The sequence below is a fragment of the Hippocampus comes genome, unplaced genomic scaffold, assembly GCF_001891065.2.
Source record: "Hippocampus comes isolate QL1 unplaced genomic scaffold, H_comes_QL1_v1.1 scaffold7, whole genome shotgun sequence".
NCBI classification, from domain to species: Eukaryota; Metazoa; Chordata; class Actinopteri; order Syngnathiformes; family Syngnathidae; genus Hippocampus; species Hippocampus comes.
Genome location: NW_017842060.1, coordinates 797,138 through 812,839, shown reverse-complemented (window position 1 = coordinate 812,839; position 15,702 = coordinate 797,138). Strand labels below are relative to the sequence as shown.

General features: G+C 44.7%; 1 protein-coding gene across 2 annotated transcripts; it reads left to right on the top strand.

The window, feature by feature from the left end:
- The first annotated feature begins 4,068 nt into the window (after positions 1 to 4,068).
- Positions 4,069 to 15,206, top strand: fam83fb (family with sequence similarity 83 member Fb). 2 transcript variants are annotated; one of them, XR_002167278.1, is made up of 5 exons: positions 4,069 to 6,414; positions 11,342 to 11,509; positions 11,958 to 12,079; positions 13,780 to 14,571; positions 14,942 to 15,206. XR_002167278.1 is itself a non-coding variant. In XM_019862242.1 (5 exons), exons 1-5 carry the CDS (start codon positions 5,950 to 5,952, stop codon positions 14,986 to 14,988), a joined length of 1,530 nt encoding a protein of 509 aa, XP_019717801.1. In that variant the 5' UTR covers positions 4,071 to 5,949; the 3' UTR covers positions 14,989 to 15,206. The 2 variants fall into 2 exon arrangements, 1 of the variants encoding a protein (XP_019717801.1); XM_019862242.1 differs by having other exon boundaries at positions 4,071 to 6,414; positions 13,780 to 14,507.
- The last annotated feature ends 496 nt before the right edge of the window (positions 15,207 to 15,702 follow it).

The following is a 15,702-nucleotide window of genomic DNA, read 5'->3' as shown; positions in this document are numbered from 1 at the left end:
GTGCGTGTGTGTGTGTGTGTGTGTGTGTGTGTGTGTGTGTGTGTGTGTGTGTGTGTGTGTGTGTCCAGCATTTCTTCATCCTGCCATCCTTGGCCCATGCTGACCTAGTCTTTACCCACGATGAATCGCCTTTGTATTCAAATGAGGGTCATTGTGCTGCATTAATGGGGGTGTCGCACGTATGAAACGCATCGCCATGGTGACACCATGTGTCTCAAAATACACCCGGTATTTGGTTTTTATAAGGTTTTGAAGTCACATTTTGCAGTTATTTTTAACTATAAAGATGTGTCTATTGTTGAACATTAGTGTTTAGAGTTTAGTGCCATCTGGTGGCGAGAAGATGGAATGCAACAACCTAAACTCAGAGAGACGGTATTTTGAAAGCCTCTCACCTTTTTTTCCCAACGCAGGTGCAAGCAAAACGTCGTCCCAAACGACTTGTAGTGTTCCCGCAAGTGACAGCGTAAAGGTGTGGACTTTGAGACACATGCTGCCTCGTCATGTGGAATAACTGCGTTCGTTAAGTTTGTCTGCTTCGGGTATCCGTCGCATAAAATGGCGGTGAAAATAGGAGTATGAAATAGAAATGGCAATTAATTCACCTATAATCGCATTTCAAAAAGACGTTGATGGGATAGAACATATTTGTTTTTTTTTCTATAGTACCAAAAGTAGGGGTTGAAACTTTCGTGATGGTTTCAAAGTAGGGTTTTGAACTAGGGTTAGGCTTTCCAAGTTGGGTTTCAAACGATGACTAGGATAGAACATATTTGTTTTTTTTTCTATAGTACCAAAAGTAGGGGTTGAAACTTTCGTGATGGTTTCAAAGTAGGGTTTTGAACTAGGGTTAGGCTTTCCAAGTTGGGTTTCAAACGATGACTAGGATAGAACATATTTGTTTTTTTTTCTATAGTACCAAAAGTAGGGGTTGAAACTTTCGTGATGGTTTCAAAGTAGGGTTTTGAACTAGGGTTAGGCTTTCCAAGTTGGGTTTCAAACGATGACTAGGATAGAACATATTTGTTTTTTTTTCTATAGTACCAAAAGTAGGGGTTGAAACTTTCGTGATGGTTTCAAAGTAGGGTTTTGAACTAGGGTTAGGCTTTCCAAGTTGGGTTTCAAACGATGACTAGGATAGAACATATTTGTTTTTTTTTCTATAGTACCAAAAGTAGGGGTTGAAACTTTCGTGATGGTTTCAAAGTAGGGTTTTGAACTAGGGTTAGGCTTTCCAAGTTGGGTTTCAAACGATGACTAGGATAGAACATATTTGTTTTTTTTTCTATAGTACCAAAAGTAGGGGTTGAAACTTTCGTGATGGTTTCAAAGTAGGGTTTTGAGCCTGGGTTAGGGTTTCAAGTAGAAATGTGATGTTTCCTCACCTGTCTAAGGCAGTCTTTCACCTGCTGCACACCTTTTCTTGTTTTCATCAAGCCTGGGAGCTTTATGGCCACATCAGTCCTCGTTTCCGTTTAGATTGCCGGCTTCCACATTAAAAGTGATGCTTTTGTTTTAATGGCAGTGCTCAGTGAGAGCTCAGTCAAGCAGGCGGGTGCTTGGGAAGGAGGGTGGGGGCACGTCTGTGAATGATGATGGCTGGCAGTTGAATGCCAAAGAGAGCTAACACGCCGTTGGCTGAAGGCAAACATGTCAGCTTTGTATGGGAAGAAGACGGCGACAGGTTGGATACTCGAGCCAAAGGAAAAAGGTGATCTAATTCCAAGGGGGGAAATAAATGAAAACCCTACTTGAGGTGTATTGGTAAAGGAGTCAATCCAGAGTAGGGTTTTGAGATAGGGTATTTTAAACAAAGGTTGCTAAGGGTTAAAAGGATTGCTGTTCTAGAGTAGTGGTCCCCAACCCCCGGGCCGCGGGCTGGTACCGGTCCGTCGCTCATTTGGGATCAGGCCGCACAAAAAGAATAAATCCCATTACATCCACGTCATTCATTTCGGAATCTAAAAGCTGTTTTATTTTGAAAACTGACCGGATTCTTTGTTACATCCCTCCACAATATGTCACTCTTGACGCAGGTCAAGGCGCTTCTTGGTGCACTTTTTATTTATGGTGCATCTTATTTAGAAGGCACGTTTAAATGTTACCATAGCGACCTGAGAGCGTTGTGGCCAGATGGGACGTTCCTTGTGTCATGATTCGTGTTTATTATCATGTTTCTAAAATATCACAGTTTTCATGCAGGTCATATCATATTATTTTGTTGTGTTTATGCGGCATTTAAGGCTGGTCCCTGAAAATATTGTCTGACATGAAACCATTAAAAGTTGGGGACCGCTGTTCTAGAGTCTGGGGTGTTAAATTCCGAGTCTTCGACTAAAACCGAACATATAAAAATACCATTGACAATTTTGAGTCTTCAATGAACCAAAAGTAGCCGTTTTTGTAAACGTTGAACAATTTCGAGTCTTCAATCTACATTTTTGTAAACACAAAAGAGCATATAAGGGCTGTCCATTTCATCTGCAATGATGAGATTTTGTAAAACGTCCAAGGCACTTAAGCCTTCAGTTAGCCTGAAGTTTGTCCCTGTGTTGTTGTGCTCTTTAAGGGGCGAAATCAATTACATTCGCTTGCTTCCAGAACCTCATCTAGGTCTCGGACGCTAATAATTACATCCTACCAATTGAGTAAACGCGACCCCCTTTTTAATTTGATGTTTGGCACCAGATGACAATGCCACCAAATTAAAATAATGGCTGCAGTTGTTATGTTTGGGCTCCGAGCGAGCGAGGTGGGGGTAATGGCACGCTCTTGAATAAATACTGGCCACGCGTCTGAGGGCGTAATGAGATTGTTGCCGCTCTCCGTCTCCAACCCCCACTCAATTAAAGAATGTTTGCTCTTGTCACCTTTCCATAGCGAGACCATACAAAACCACTTTTGTGTAGATACGCTCATTGGACACTTCATTAGGTACCCCACACAATGAGATCAAATGCGAGAATTTTAGCAAAGATTCAGATTTTGCCGCTCAATTTATTTAGCGCTCCACAAATCAATACAACGTATCAAAAATGCAAGTACTGTATTCAGTTTTAAGGTCCGCACATAGCAATATAAGCGGTTTCGCGAGAAAATTTGCTCTTTGTACTTCGTTCAAACACATTAGGGGTGTTCACACGGCACACATTTGCATCGGTGCTGCACCGACCTATTTTGTTGCGATATATCTTACAGTGGTGTACATTTTGTGGAGCGTTCACACGTAAAAAGCTGCTTACTAAAGAGAAGCGTGTTCACCCTGGTGCATCCCCACTTGCGTTCACACGGCAGTTTCTGTGGCCGTGCAATACGGAACCATGGTTTATACTTCTCCGGACAAATCAACGCTGTGGTCTATCAGACACTGTAAAAGGATGAGAGAGAGAAAGTGTTGCAGCTCCGAAACAAAGAGAGCTGTCGTGTTGGTTCTTTTTAAAACATACACTTTGTTAATTTGTTGAACTCAAGCAACAACGGACACATCCTTCTCCGTCTCAGTGCCTGCCTTCTGCTCAAGAGCTGTTCAATGACCGCCCGAAAACGTAAATCAAGATGACTTCAATGACACTGAGAAAAGCAAACATAATGCACCAACCAGAAAATCAAGAGAGGAAATCACAAAATAAATTCTATGAGGAATTCTATGGGGGTGGGGGTGAACACACAACAAAGGAGCAAACTACACAAACAACTCCGAGACAGTCCAATCTCCTCCAAAAGGAAAGATGACGGAAGTACAACAGAGCACGAAAGCAGCGCATCCTACCCGTATGTAATCAACTCTAACTCGAAGGGAGTCTCCCCCCTGTAGCGTTCACATGCACCATTTTATATCGGCGCTACCTCGCAAACTAGCTTTTACTCCGGAGTAAAATTTTAAACCAACTCCTGAGCAGGGTTAAGTTTGCTCCGGTTTAAGCTGTTTTCAGGGGCTACACCGGTATAACTTTGTATGTGTGGACGCTCTACGTGGGTACCGGAGTAAAAGTTGCTGTGTGAACACCCCTATTGAATAACAAAACTGACACTCACCGATTTTTCCGAACCCCAAAGAGTGCTCCAAAAGCATCGCGGGGCTGGACTTTATGGTAAGCCCTCACGTCATCTCACGGAAGTTTCAATTTCAAGACAAGCTTAGTGCCACTTAGGCTACACCAGCCAGCAAGCAACAGTCTTTGTATTAGTGCAACCAAACATGTTAAGGAGTCGCTCCTAAGTTGAGAATCATCGCCAACATCGCGGCGAAAAAGATCCACCTCTGACAAGCATTGTTCTCACGAAGGGACGACGAGGAAAGACGGGAAGCCATGCTAACTGCTAAGCTAACCTAAGGTTCACACGTAACCATGAAACAAAGGAATGAATTGCTTGGGTGATTGTGTTCACTTTTCACCGAAGTCTGGCTGGAACCGGGTTACAGTTGGGCGTATGCAACGCTGAACGACAAAATAGCAGGCAATTAATAAGTGGCATCTTTAAAAAATGTTTGCTTTGCTACAGGGCCATACAACCTATTCAGAAATATTAAATTGTTTTATGGTCGTGTAAAATTTAGTAGTTTAAAGAAGCCATTCTTTAATTTTTATATGCTGTAAAATAATGTTATTTTCCCGCTGAGTACCCCTGAAGCGTTACGTTCTCTTTTCTTGTGTTCTGCTACTATCTTGTGGCGGATGAAGTAATTACATCACTGGTAGATTTTTCTTTTTTAAAGGTTAAATTGAAAGGAGGATGGTAAACGTATGTTTTGGACAACTACGGGGAGAAAAAAAAGTGTAACAAGCTTATATTGTGCTGTTGACGAATGAGAATGCCATAAATTGGGTCCACTAAAGTCCGTAGGCAGACCGAATAGCCAAAATAATTGACCCGAAATAAGTGGTGACAAATGATGACCACCGTGCAGGCAGAGATGATTATTTACATAGTCATAAATAATGTTACTCTAGCAGATTTAACTACAGAAAATGCCCTCCAATTTTGGAATGACCCAAAGACTGACAACCTTCCACACTCGCATTCATAACTATACGAAACACGTGGTCACCGTGCTGACCATTTTAAATATGTTCCATTTAAATATTTGAGCCTGACAATAAATATATTGTTTTACTGTAATATTATGACGAAATGGACTAGGTTTGGAACACGCTTAAAAAAGGAAAGCTTTTGAATAAACACAATGGGATCCATATGGCAATATTGGCATGACTACGTAATAAGATAAATGACTTCTAGCCATGTGCTCTAAGGCATTAATAGAGTTATCGTCACGAGTGACACAAACCTGAAGTAAATTGACACCAACATCAGCTGAAGCATAAACCACAAATTGTCAACGAACAATGAAGCCTAACTCGTTGACACTAACTTAACACACAATTTCAACCCTCATACAAACGCAGTCGCACATAGAGAGATAGATGGATAGCCATCAATTATAATCATTTCAACCCTATCCATGAAAGCATGTGACATCTGTCAGGGTGTTCCCATATAAACGCGAACTTTGCTCAGTTTTAATAACGCGCTGTAAATATACAGTATGTAAAAAAAAAAAGTCCAGCATGTCAACAGAAACAAAACTCCCCATCCGAAGTGGTGCGTTTGAGTATTATTTGGAAAACTGTAAAATCGTTTTTTAAGACTAAGGAGTAAAGTGGATGTGTTAAATGCCAGTAAAAAATAATTCTACAGTAATAAAAGTATTGAAGAGCCATATCCACGTGTTAAAGGGTGTTTTAAATGGTTCGCGTGTACAAATAATGACCTTGGCGGCGAGTGAAGATACGTGAATTCCGTTTGTCTTTGAAGGCAGCAAGCGTCGGCCGCGCCCCTCCTCCACTCCCCGGCTTCAGGTAACTTTGTCCCGGGTTTCTGAGTTCCGTACGTGTCGGCCGCCACTCTCCTTCCAGCCAGGTTAGGCCAACGGGGCAGACATCAGCCATGGCCGAGTCCCAGCTCGTGTGCATGGAGGACGGCCGAATCGGCGTCCAGGTGCCGGAGACGCGGCCGGAGTTCTACTACAGCGAGGAGCAGCGCGCCGCCATCGAGGAGCTCCTTAAGAACGGCGACGGTGCCTTCAAAATGCGCCTCAAGGACGACAACATGAAAGACTTTTTATCCGCCAGAGAGGTGAAAATGTTGAACAACAACTTCAGACACTACGACGGAGCCGGGGAGGGGGACGGACATGCGACCGGGGGGTCGTCTCCGTCCTCGGACTCGGGGGTCCACTCCACCTACTGGCCGCAGATGTCCGACACCGAGGTGCCGCCGCTGGACATCGGCTGGCCCAGCTGGGGCTTCTTCAAGGGGGTGACCCGAGTGGCGGTCCACACGCACCCGCCCAAGGACAACGGACCCCATATCAAGGAGGTGGTGCGCAGGCTCATCCAGGGGGCCAGCAAGGTGAGCATAACATAATATTATTATTATCAATAATAATAATAATAATAGCGTCTGCCTGTAGCCTTCAGCGTCACGTCAGTGCTAAGTGTGAGTATATGTACGTCAATGTATACTTCAAATTCGATAAACTGAGTGTGCAACCGGGGTCGCACTGCTGAAACTGTAAGGGAATGGTGTGGTGTCCTGTTTTTTGATTAAACTGGGGTGTAAATGAAGGAATGAGTGTAGAAATGTTATGCGTGTACATGTTAGTCCCGATCACGTTTTTATCTTTGCATCCGAGTCCAAGTCATGTGATTTTGAATATTCGCAGATACAGAGTCCTGCAATGCTATTCATATAAAGAAGACTACATCCAATTTGTTTCAGGAATCTTAATTAAGAGGCAGCACAGTGGTCGACTGGTTAGCACGTCCGGGTCCTGGCCTTTTTGCGTGGAGTTCCCCCCGTGCCCACGTGTCTTTTCTCCGGGTACTCTGTTTTCCTCCCACATTCCAAAAAGGTGCATGGTAGCTTGATTAAACGCCCCACATTGTGGCAAATTTTGATTGTGAATGCTTGTTTGTCAATGTGCGCCCTCCGATTGGCCGCCATAATTAAAGGCACTTGATTGTCGGTGATACTTACATTGAAAATGCAGACTCCGCTTCATATCTCATCAGGCACTTTCGCAACCAGTCGTCGGTCAACCACTAGGGGGCGAACGCGTGGCTAAGGCTTCGTTAAGTTGTCGAAATAACAAGCAAAGAGCAGCCTGCAAAATCACGCCGTGAGAAGAATGTACAGTAAAAATTGCAGATGAGGAATTTGTCGGTACATATTTATTCGGTTAGCCCTTTGTAAATGTGAAGTGCTTGGATACTTTTTATTATTTAAATCTTTTTTTTGAAGTTTTGTTTGGCACCGAAAGCAGTTGTTTGTTGAAAAGTATTGAATTATCGCGATTGAAATTTCGGCCGTGCATCCCTTCGTTGACGTCTTTTGACAAGTTTCATTCTTACCTCTGCCAAGGAGCTTAATGTGTTTGCAAAGGGTGTTTTTGCAAATGGGTAGTATTAGGTAAATAAAACATGTCAGACTCATGTCACGGAGGAGCAAGTAAGAGCTTGTTCAACGATGACTCGGACGTGCATCCTGGGAAGTTTTGTGACAGGCATTTTGTCTTTGTGACCTGTTACTAAGGCTAATTGATTTTAATTAATTAATGTTAATGGCTCAGGATGATTACAAATATGGGAGAATTGTTTTGGGTTTTTTTTTTTTTTTTTGCAGGGGCGGGGGGTGAATGAAGTTTTTATAAACGCATCTTATTTTTTTAAATCTTGTTTTTTGAAAACAGTCCAAAAAAATGTTTTTTGCAGCTTACATAATTCAAAGAAGGGCCCGACCGTTTTTTTTTTTTTTTTTTTCAGGCCGATGCTGATTTTAATGCTGGGCCGAAACAAAATTTTGCTCAAAATCTTTTTTACAGTCATGAGAATCCCAGAAGGGGGGGGGGGGGTGTCACTGTCGTTTGCTTTTTCTATAGAAATGGTTTGAAAAGAGAGATTTTATTTTCTGAACACAGTTGCCTCCTTGGCAGAGGTAGTCCTCATCCTGACAACACACTGGAGGGAAAACCCCGTTATTTGCACAAACCTGATTCGTTTGGGACATATGCGACATAATGGCTTGATCTTGTGCCAACGACATGACTTACGAGAAAGGCGTTGATTTCCTTCATCGGACCGATGAGGTCACAGTGTTGCTATCCTGGTGGTGCCTTTTCAAAGTTCTAACTTTGTACCTCAACAACTGACTCGGAAAGTGGCCCAAATAGCGACTTGAAATGTGAAATCACATTTCCGCCAAGCAGGACAATTTGGATCACTTAACCCGTAACGTGCAAGGATGGTAAAAGCGTCAAAGGGAAGAGTATCATCGAGTTAATAATTCTTCAATCATTGAAACAAAGACGATAAAACGCTGAGCTGTGCTTACAGTAAATAGACACGGCTGTTTAATCACCCATCTTTCAAAATCGAAAGTATCATCTGAATGCTTGTTTTTGTTTTCCTTTTGATTCATTTGTCATCAAAGGTAGGAGACAATGTTTTGTTAGGGTTTTTTTTTCCCCCCTAAGGGTGAATCAACAAACATCAGGCTGAACTATTAATCAAACTCCATTTTCAAATTGTAAAGTTTTCAATTTGAAAAGTAAGCTTCATATATGATATGTATTCAATATATATTCAGAGGAGCCAGATGAGGTGGCTCGGGCATCTGTTCAGGATGCCTCTTAGACAGGCGTCCGAAATGAGTTTCCTCCGCAGGGTTTCCGGGCCCTCAAAGATAATGTGAGAAGCTGGCTTATTTTTGCGGGGGGCTCGTAGTTGAGCTGCTGCTCCTCCACGTTGAGGAGGAGCCAGATGAGGTGGCTTGGGCATCTGATTAGGAGGTCTCTTGGACGCCTCCCTGGTGAGGTGTTCTGGGCACGTCCCACCAGCAGGAGTCCCCGGGGATGACCCAGGAGACGCCGGAGAGACCATGTCTCCCGGCTGGCCTGGGAACGCCTCGGGATCCCTGGGAAGAGCTAGTCGAAGTGGCTGGGGAGAGGGAAGTCTGGGCTTCCCGGCTAAAGCTACTGCCTTCGCGACCCGACCCCAGATAAGCGCTAGAGAATGAATGGACGGATGGATAATTTTGTGACGTTGGCGTTGTAGACGCTTTGATGTTTCCGACATCTGATATTTGCGCACTGTCATACTAATGGATTTTTTTGCTTGTGTTTGTTCAAAACCAAAAATAAATTGGACGAGGACCTTGAAAAAAAATAATCGGGTATTGTATTGCAACTTTGAAAGGGAAAGAAATTGCATGAAATAATTCAACGGCTGCTCTCTCCAGTTTTTCCGCAAGAACTGCCCCGTTCCACAATAATAATAAACAAAAAAAACACCCCCGCGAGAAGTAACCGTCACGGGCGAGTCCCACTTATGTCTTCCAATTCAATCACTGAATCGTGTAATCGATAATGGTCTCATTTTTTGTGCGGCGGGCAGCCCGAAACGTGTCGTGACGCGCAGACCAAATATTTGTGCGAGGCAGGCAGGCATCAACTTGGGGAAGCGCACGCCGGCTCAGACTTGTCAACTCGGCGTCTTGGTAAAAAAGACCCCAAACATGCCAGCGAGAGGTCGCGTAAAAGGAGATCTGCAAGGATAGCGCCGTCCATTTGCTGCTCGACTGGTTGATCGACATGTCGCGTCGGTTGTTTCATTTGAGCGCGGCTTTGTTGAATGACAAGACGGAAACGGCGTCTTTATTATTGCGTGTGTGCAACTACTGTATCGGATTGTTTGTCATCCAGCGGAAAGGTCCATGACGTCATAAAATGCGGAAGCTGGCCACAATTTCTCTCAAATTTAGAGAAAAAAAACATTAGGAGTAGTCAGAGTTTATTTGTTGTTGTTTTTAATCTCAGAATTAATTTTTTAAAAATGCTGACAAACGGCTCATTTTCCGAAATGTCTGACAGCGGAGGCTGTTTCAAATAGCTTTTTTTTTTCTCTCTCACTCTCTCCTCCAATTGTGCGGCCCGTGTCGAATGCGGTGGCGGGTTTTGAACCTTCTTTTCTGAGGAAAGCCACAAGCTGTCAGCAACGAGTTCAATGGAAGAGCAACGTTTGCAGTCGTAACTCTTCTGTGGGGGAGGCTGTAAACAACCTGGCAGGACACAGGCGGATAAAAGCCGGTCGCGCCTTTTTGCCCACTTAAAATTCAAGCCGAGTGCCTGGTGAGGGGAAGTCAAAGAAGTTTCCGACGTTAATTAAGTTGCGCAATAACGCCGGGCAGCGAAACAAGACTGCGGGCTGACCCACTTCTCGGCCGAGTGTGTCAGCCGCAGGAAGGAATGACTCACTCAGATTGGTCCATAAAACTTGCGAGGCCCGCTGAATACGACTCACTCATTCCGATTCAAGCTGAAGTCGTTTTCGTTTCAGTTTCTTCGTTCAAACTGCTTATTTCCATTTCCAAGGTGTCGATCATCACGAATAAAAGATGATCGAAGCCGTGGCTTTATTCACGTCAGCGTTGCGTTTGCTTTTGGCTTCATTAAAAAAAAAAAAAAATTATTTATTTATTGTTCCCCGTATATTCCTACTGTACAAGGTGTTTATTATTTCATAGCAAGAAATAACTTGGGGGTCGCCAAGTACTACTGTATTTTTAAAACGAGGCTAAAAAAATGGTGAAAAGTGGAGACCTCCGCAGAGATTTGGGCCGCTGCGGGCGTGTCTTCTGAATGCATCGGAAATAAGCCACGCCCACCCTTCACCTGTCACTCAAATACGCTCGTACGGACAGAATGTACGCAAATGGCTGTCGATGTCATCTGCAAGCCAATTAACGTGAACGGCTGCACCCTTCTTCACGAAACAGTGCGGACCCCCCACGGCGAAACAACACGAAGCGAGCCCGTTGTTGGTTTGTTCCCGAGCGAGTGGGCTAGCAAACCGCAGTTCATTTCCCCCAAAGCGTCTCCGTTGCGTGGACTGAGCCCGCGAGCGCGTCCCGCTCGCCACCCTTTTGCTTTTTGAGCCGGTCCTCAAAACAGAGACACGTTAGCCCAAATAGCAAACACTTGGATTTTTTTTTTTTTTTTTTTTAAACCTCACTGTATTCTATAGCGGTAGAAACGGGTCCAATTCTTATGATGACGTAACTTGCAATTGCAACAGATGGACACTCGTGTCACAGAGTCGCTTGTACGGTCACCGCTCTGGCAAAAATTGGTATTGAACGTCCCTAATCCGCAACGCGCGTCCTCGACCATATTTCATGTGCCTGCTTGACACACAAACTAAATTCACCTCACGGGGTCTTCGGTTGTTACTATTTGTTTGTAACGTCTGTTGACGGAGTGTCGTTTCTGTGCTCCTAATAGGTGATCGCCATCGTGATGGACCTGCTCACCGACCTCCAGATCCTGCAGGACCTGATGGACGCCGCCTGGCGCCGCTCGGTGCCCATCTACATCCTGCTGGACAACCACGGCGTGCCGCACTTCCTGGACATGTGCTCCCGGCTGCACATCGGCGCCCAGCACCTGCGGGTGAGACACTTTTCCCCCTTGCGGTGATAAATTTCCCCACACCAAAATTGAGCGACGGCTTTCGAATCTCATACCGGAACATTCTGGCCACAATGGTCCACCCGCAAAGTATTTGCAATAAAGGTCGAGAAGCCTCATTGACTTGACCGAACCGGGACATTGATTTGCATATTTGTTGGTTGTTTACCGCGAAGAACTGCCGCTCTTGTTTATTTTCATTTCCCGGTCTCTCGAAAGCAAAAGGTGCGCTGGCTTGGCTCACCGCAGAAATGCGGGAGGCCGAGCCGACCGCAGGCTGACATTTGAAACTATTTGAACGTGTGACAGTACGAGGCGGTGACACGTGTCGCTTTCAGGAAGCAACTTTGTCCTTCGAAACACCCTCATGCCAATTTTCTCTGCGTTGTCTTCACGATGTTCTTTCCTATCCCCAAAATCTGATTTGCAGAACATCCGTGCCAGAACCCTCACGGGGGTGGGCTTCAACTTGTCCTTCGGCAGACTCCCGGGCTCCATGTGCTCCAAGTATATGCTGGTGGATGGAGAGAAGGTGGTCTTTGGATCCTACAGGTGAGAAGAGAAATCAAGCCCCCCCCCCCCCTGGAAACTATTTCCCAATGGGTCACTTATGTGTTCTACCTGGCAACAAGTGAGAAGCACGTTTTCCCTCTCACCTTTTTTTTCCGCTTAGCAATATGAAATTTGGCACGCTTGTCTGTCATGATGAGACCCACAAAAAAATTCTCAAAAAAAAAAAATCATGCTTGAAAATCCACACAAAGTCTGCCATTTTGTTTAGAAGCCGACAACAAAGGCTCCATTTGCAGCAATTGTCACAACACAGTCAAAGTGACTTGAGAGTTCCCTTCTGAATTAGGGGGGGAAAAAAAGCCAATTTGACTTAGAAACGTGAAATTTGGTTGGCACTTCTATCAGAAGGAGACACAAAAAGCCTGACGAGTACATGTCTGAAAATACTCAACAAGTCTGCCATGTAAGTGGTTGGTGGGAAGTTCAGCCCTTGGGGCCATTTTCACTCCTCCATCTGAAATTTAGCAAGAGCCAACGACCCCTCGTCCCCTCCAAAAAAGAAAAAAAAAGCCTTGCCAGAAAAATACACTTGCAAGTCTGCTGTTTTGTTTTCAAGCCAACACGATTTTAGGGATCAAAAAAGGGAAGAAAAAAAAAAGTGCCACGCGTACTTGAAATTCCACAGCCATAATACACAAAAACATTCCTGAAATCGTGCCGCCAATAAACAGCAAAGCTTCACATAAACAATCAAGCGATTTCAACCCAGAGTACATAAAAGAGGTCAAATTGGAGCAGTCGTTTTCATTTCATTTCACTGTGCTGCCACACCCAGCAACCCGCCCCAAGACTCGATGTTCCAGTTTTTGTTGTTTTTTTTTTTTAAAAATGCTGAACGCGCTCCGCTCCGCTTGAGAGCGTCATTAGCGCCCAGTGATTGACGCGAGTGATTAGAGCAGGGATCAGTTCCACCTGCGCTGCCAAAGTGACAGCTGGGCCAAACTCATTAAGCTCAAGAAGAAAGTCGAGGCCACGTGCAGAAGTCGCTCATTAAGTGGCGCTTCGGCGCCATGATCCCACGAATCCGATCTGCTCCGACGAGTTAGTCCTCACCACGGGAGCAATTTTGCAGATTTTCACCGCTAACATGTCTTTTGTCAGCGAAAAATGACAACTCAATGGAACGCTAATGATGCGACTGTCAAAACATGCCTTGTAAATTTACGGCTTTGTGTTTGAACTGGGCGGTGGATTTGATTTATTCATTGGAGTTTATTCATCTGGATTTTTTTCTTTTTTTTCTCAGCATTTAAAGTGTGTGTAATTAATCTGATATTGTTTATTGTTAGGCAGCTTAATTTATTGCTTATTTTTGTTGAAAAATATATAAATATGAGAAGAGGGCCTTGAAAAAGTAATCCAATTTAAATCGGAATAAAATCGCACGATTGCAAGGGCGAGGCAGCTCGATGTAGCGCATTTCATACACAAGCTAACTCAATGTGCTTCACAACATTTAAAAACACGTAGCAACAAAAAAGTTAACCTTCACCCTGTTTGCTTTGAAGTCAGCCCTTCCCGAATGGACCCGAGTCTGCAGACCTCAGAGCCCTGCTGGGTTTGTACCCAGTTAGCGTTTCTTTCATGCGATGATTTCTCCCAATCGTTCAGCCCTATCGTCTTGTCCCGTAGTGGTGACGAGGTCACGCCAAACTTACCCGTTCTTTCCCGCGCGGCAGCTTCTCGTGGTCCACGTCGCGCATGGACCGCAACACCATCACGGTGATGACGGGCCAAGTGGTGGAGTTCTTCGACCAGGACTTCCGTGAGCTCTACGCCGTGTCGGAGAAGCTGGACCTCTTCCGCGAGTTCCACGTGAGCCCACCGGCCAACGTCAGCGCCACCGTGCGCGCCAAGGCGGGCCCCAAGCGCCCCCCGCTTCCCGCCACCACATCCCGCTTCCAAGTCAGCCTGGGCGACGCCCGCAAAGTCAACAACATCGAGGTCCCCGCTCACAAGTACTACAACCCCAAGTACTTCCTGTTGTTCCCGGACGTGCCGCATCCGGCCAGGTCCCTCCAAGGGCCGACCAAACCGTCTGAGCTCTTGCGGCTCACCGTGCCCCAGGACCCGGTCACCAGTAGCGAGAAGCTGGACCGGCTCAGCCCGCTCCCGTCGGAAGCCCCCGTGGAGTTCTTCAAGAAACCCAACGGGGTCCCGCAGGAGAAGAAGAGACTGACGCTGAAGCAGAAGATCACCAAGAGGTTGTCGTCCAGCAAGCTGTCCGTCAACAGCGGCAGGTCCAGCCCCGCCCCCGCCGGATCCACAGAATACCTGGAGAGCCAGGACCACCTGGAGGTGAAGGTCAAGTCGCCCCCCGGCAGGCTCAGGCTCCTCAAGAGGCCGTCCACGCTCGGGCCCAGGACCGACTCTGTGCAGACGGTCGACACCACGCAAGACAACTTGAGTGAGTGATGCCGACGTGACGTGAAGTCGGATGGCGGAAGGAAGTCGTGCTCTTGCTCGAAAAAGTGAGCACACGCCTGTTCAAATGGTTGTTGTTATGTTATGTTTTTCCCCCCCAAAAAATGGAGAAAGATCAGCCATTTTGGGGAATGACAACTCAATTGAAGAAGGAAAAACGAAATCTTTTTCAGAGCCTAAGTTAAAAAAAAAAAAACAGTCAGCTAATGTGGCTGCACAAATTAACTTAGTTGGGGATGCAGTTGGTCGGTCAGGAAAAGCCTGGAACATCTGAACTTTATTTGGGTTCCTCAAAATGGTGGCAGGCGTTTGCTGACTCCCTTTCAGCATGTTGGGATTCTCGTTTAATATTCCATGTTTCGATAATTCTGCCACCGTATTTCAGTCGTGATTTTTTTTTTTTCCCCACACACACAGGCATGAAGAGTCACCATCGATCTAAGCAAGTCTGCAAAGTGTCCTGAGCTCTCGTCTTGGACGAAGATTGTTGTTTTTTTTCTCCCCTCAAGTGTATTTGAAACGGTTTACAAGCACTAAATTCACTTTTGTTCGCATGCGTCTTGGACATCCTGCTGCTAACTGGAAGTAGCGCGCTCGCGGAACAGCTGACCAATCAAAGTGGCGATAAAAACAAGAGTGCCTTCTTCATTGTTGTAGAAAAAATAAAATAACTTGGACAGTATGATTTCATTTTTGTTCGTCATGAGGATCTTGGAGGTGTTTTGTCCATGTTTGGTGAATGAAGTGCAATTTCCAGGAAGGTCGTTAGTCCCTTTTATGTTGCGGGATTGAAATGAATTAAAATGTAATTTTGCTGTTGGAGAATTGCAAAATAATTGGCGTATTTTTGCCTTTTGTTATTACTTTCAGAAAAAAAAAAACACAGTGAAAAGTACTTATATATTTTTCCTATTTTTTTCTGTTGCATGAAAATACATATTTGTATTTATATATTTTTTTCTCAAAAATGTTGAATAAAAATACTGGTAATTTTTTTATAGGAAGAAACGCAAGCAAAAAAATACAATGAATAAGTAGTAAATTTAATTATGAATACATTTTTTCACAAATTAAATCAATGAATATTTACTCATTAAAATATATTTTACGATTTCTACTCTGGCCACTTGAGGGCAGCAAAGAACACTTAAAACATTTACATTCCCCTGACAGGACCT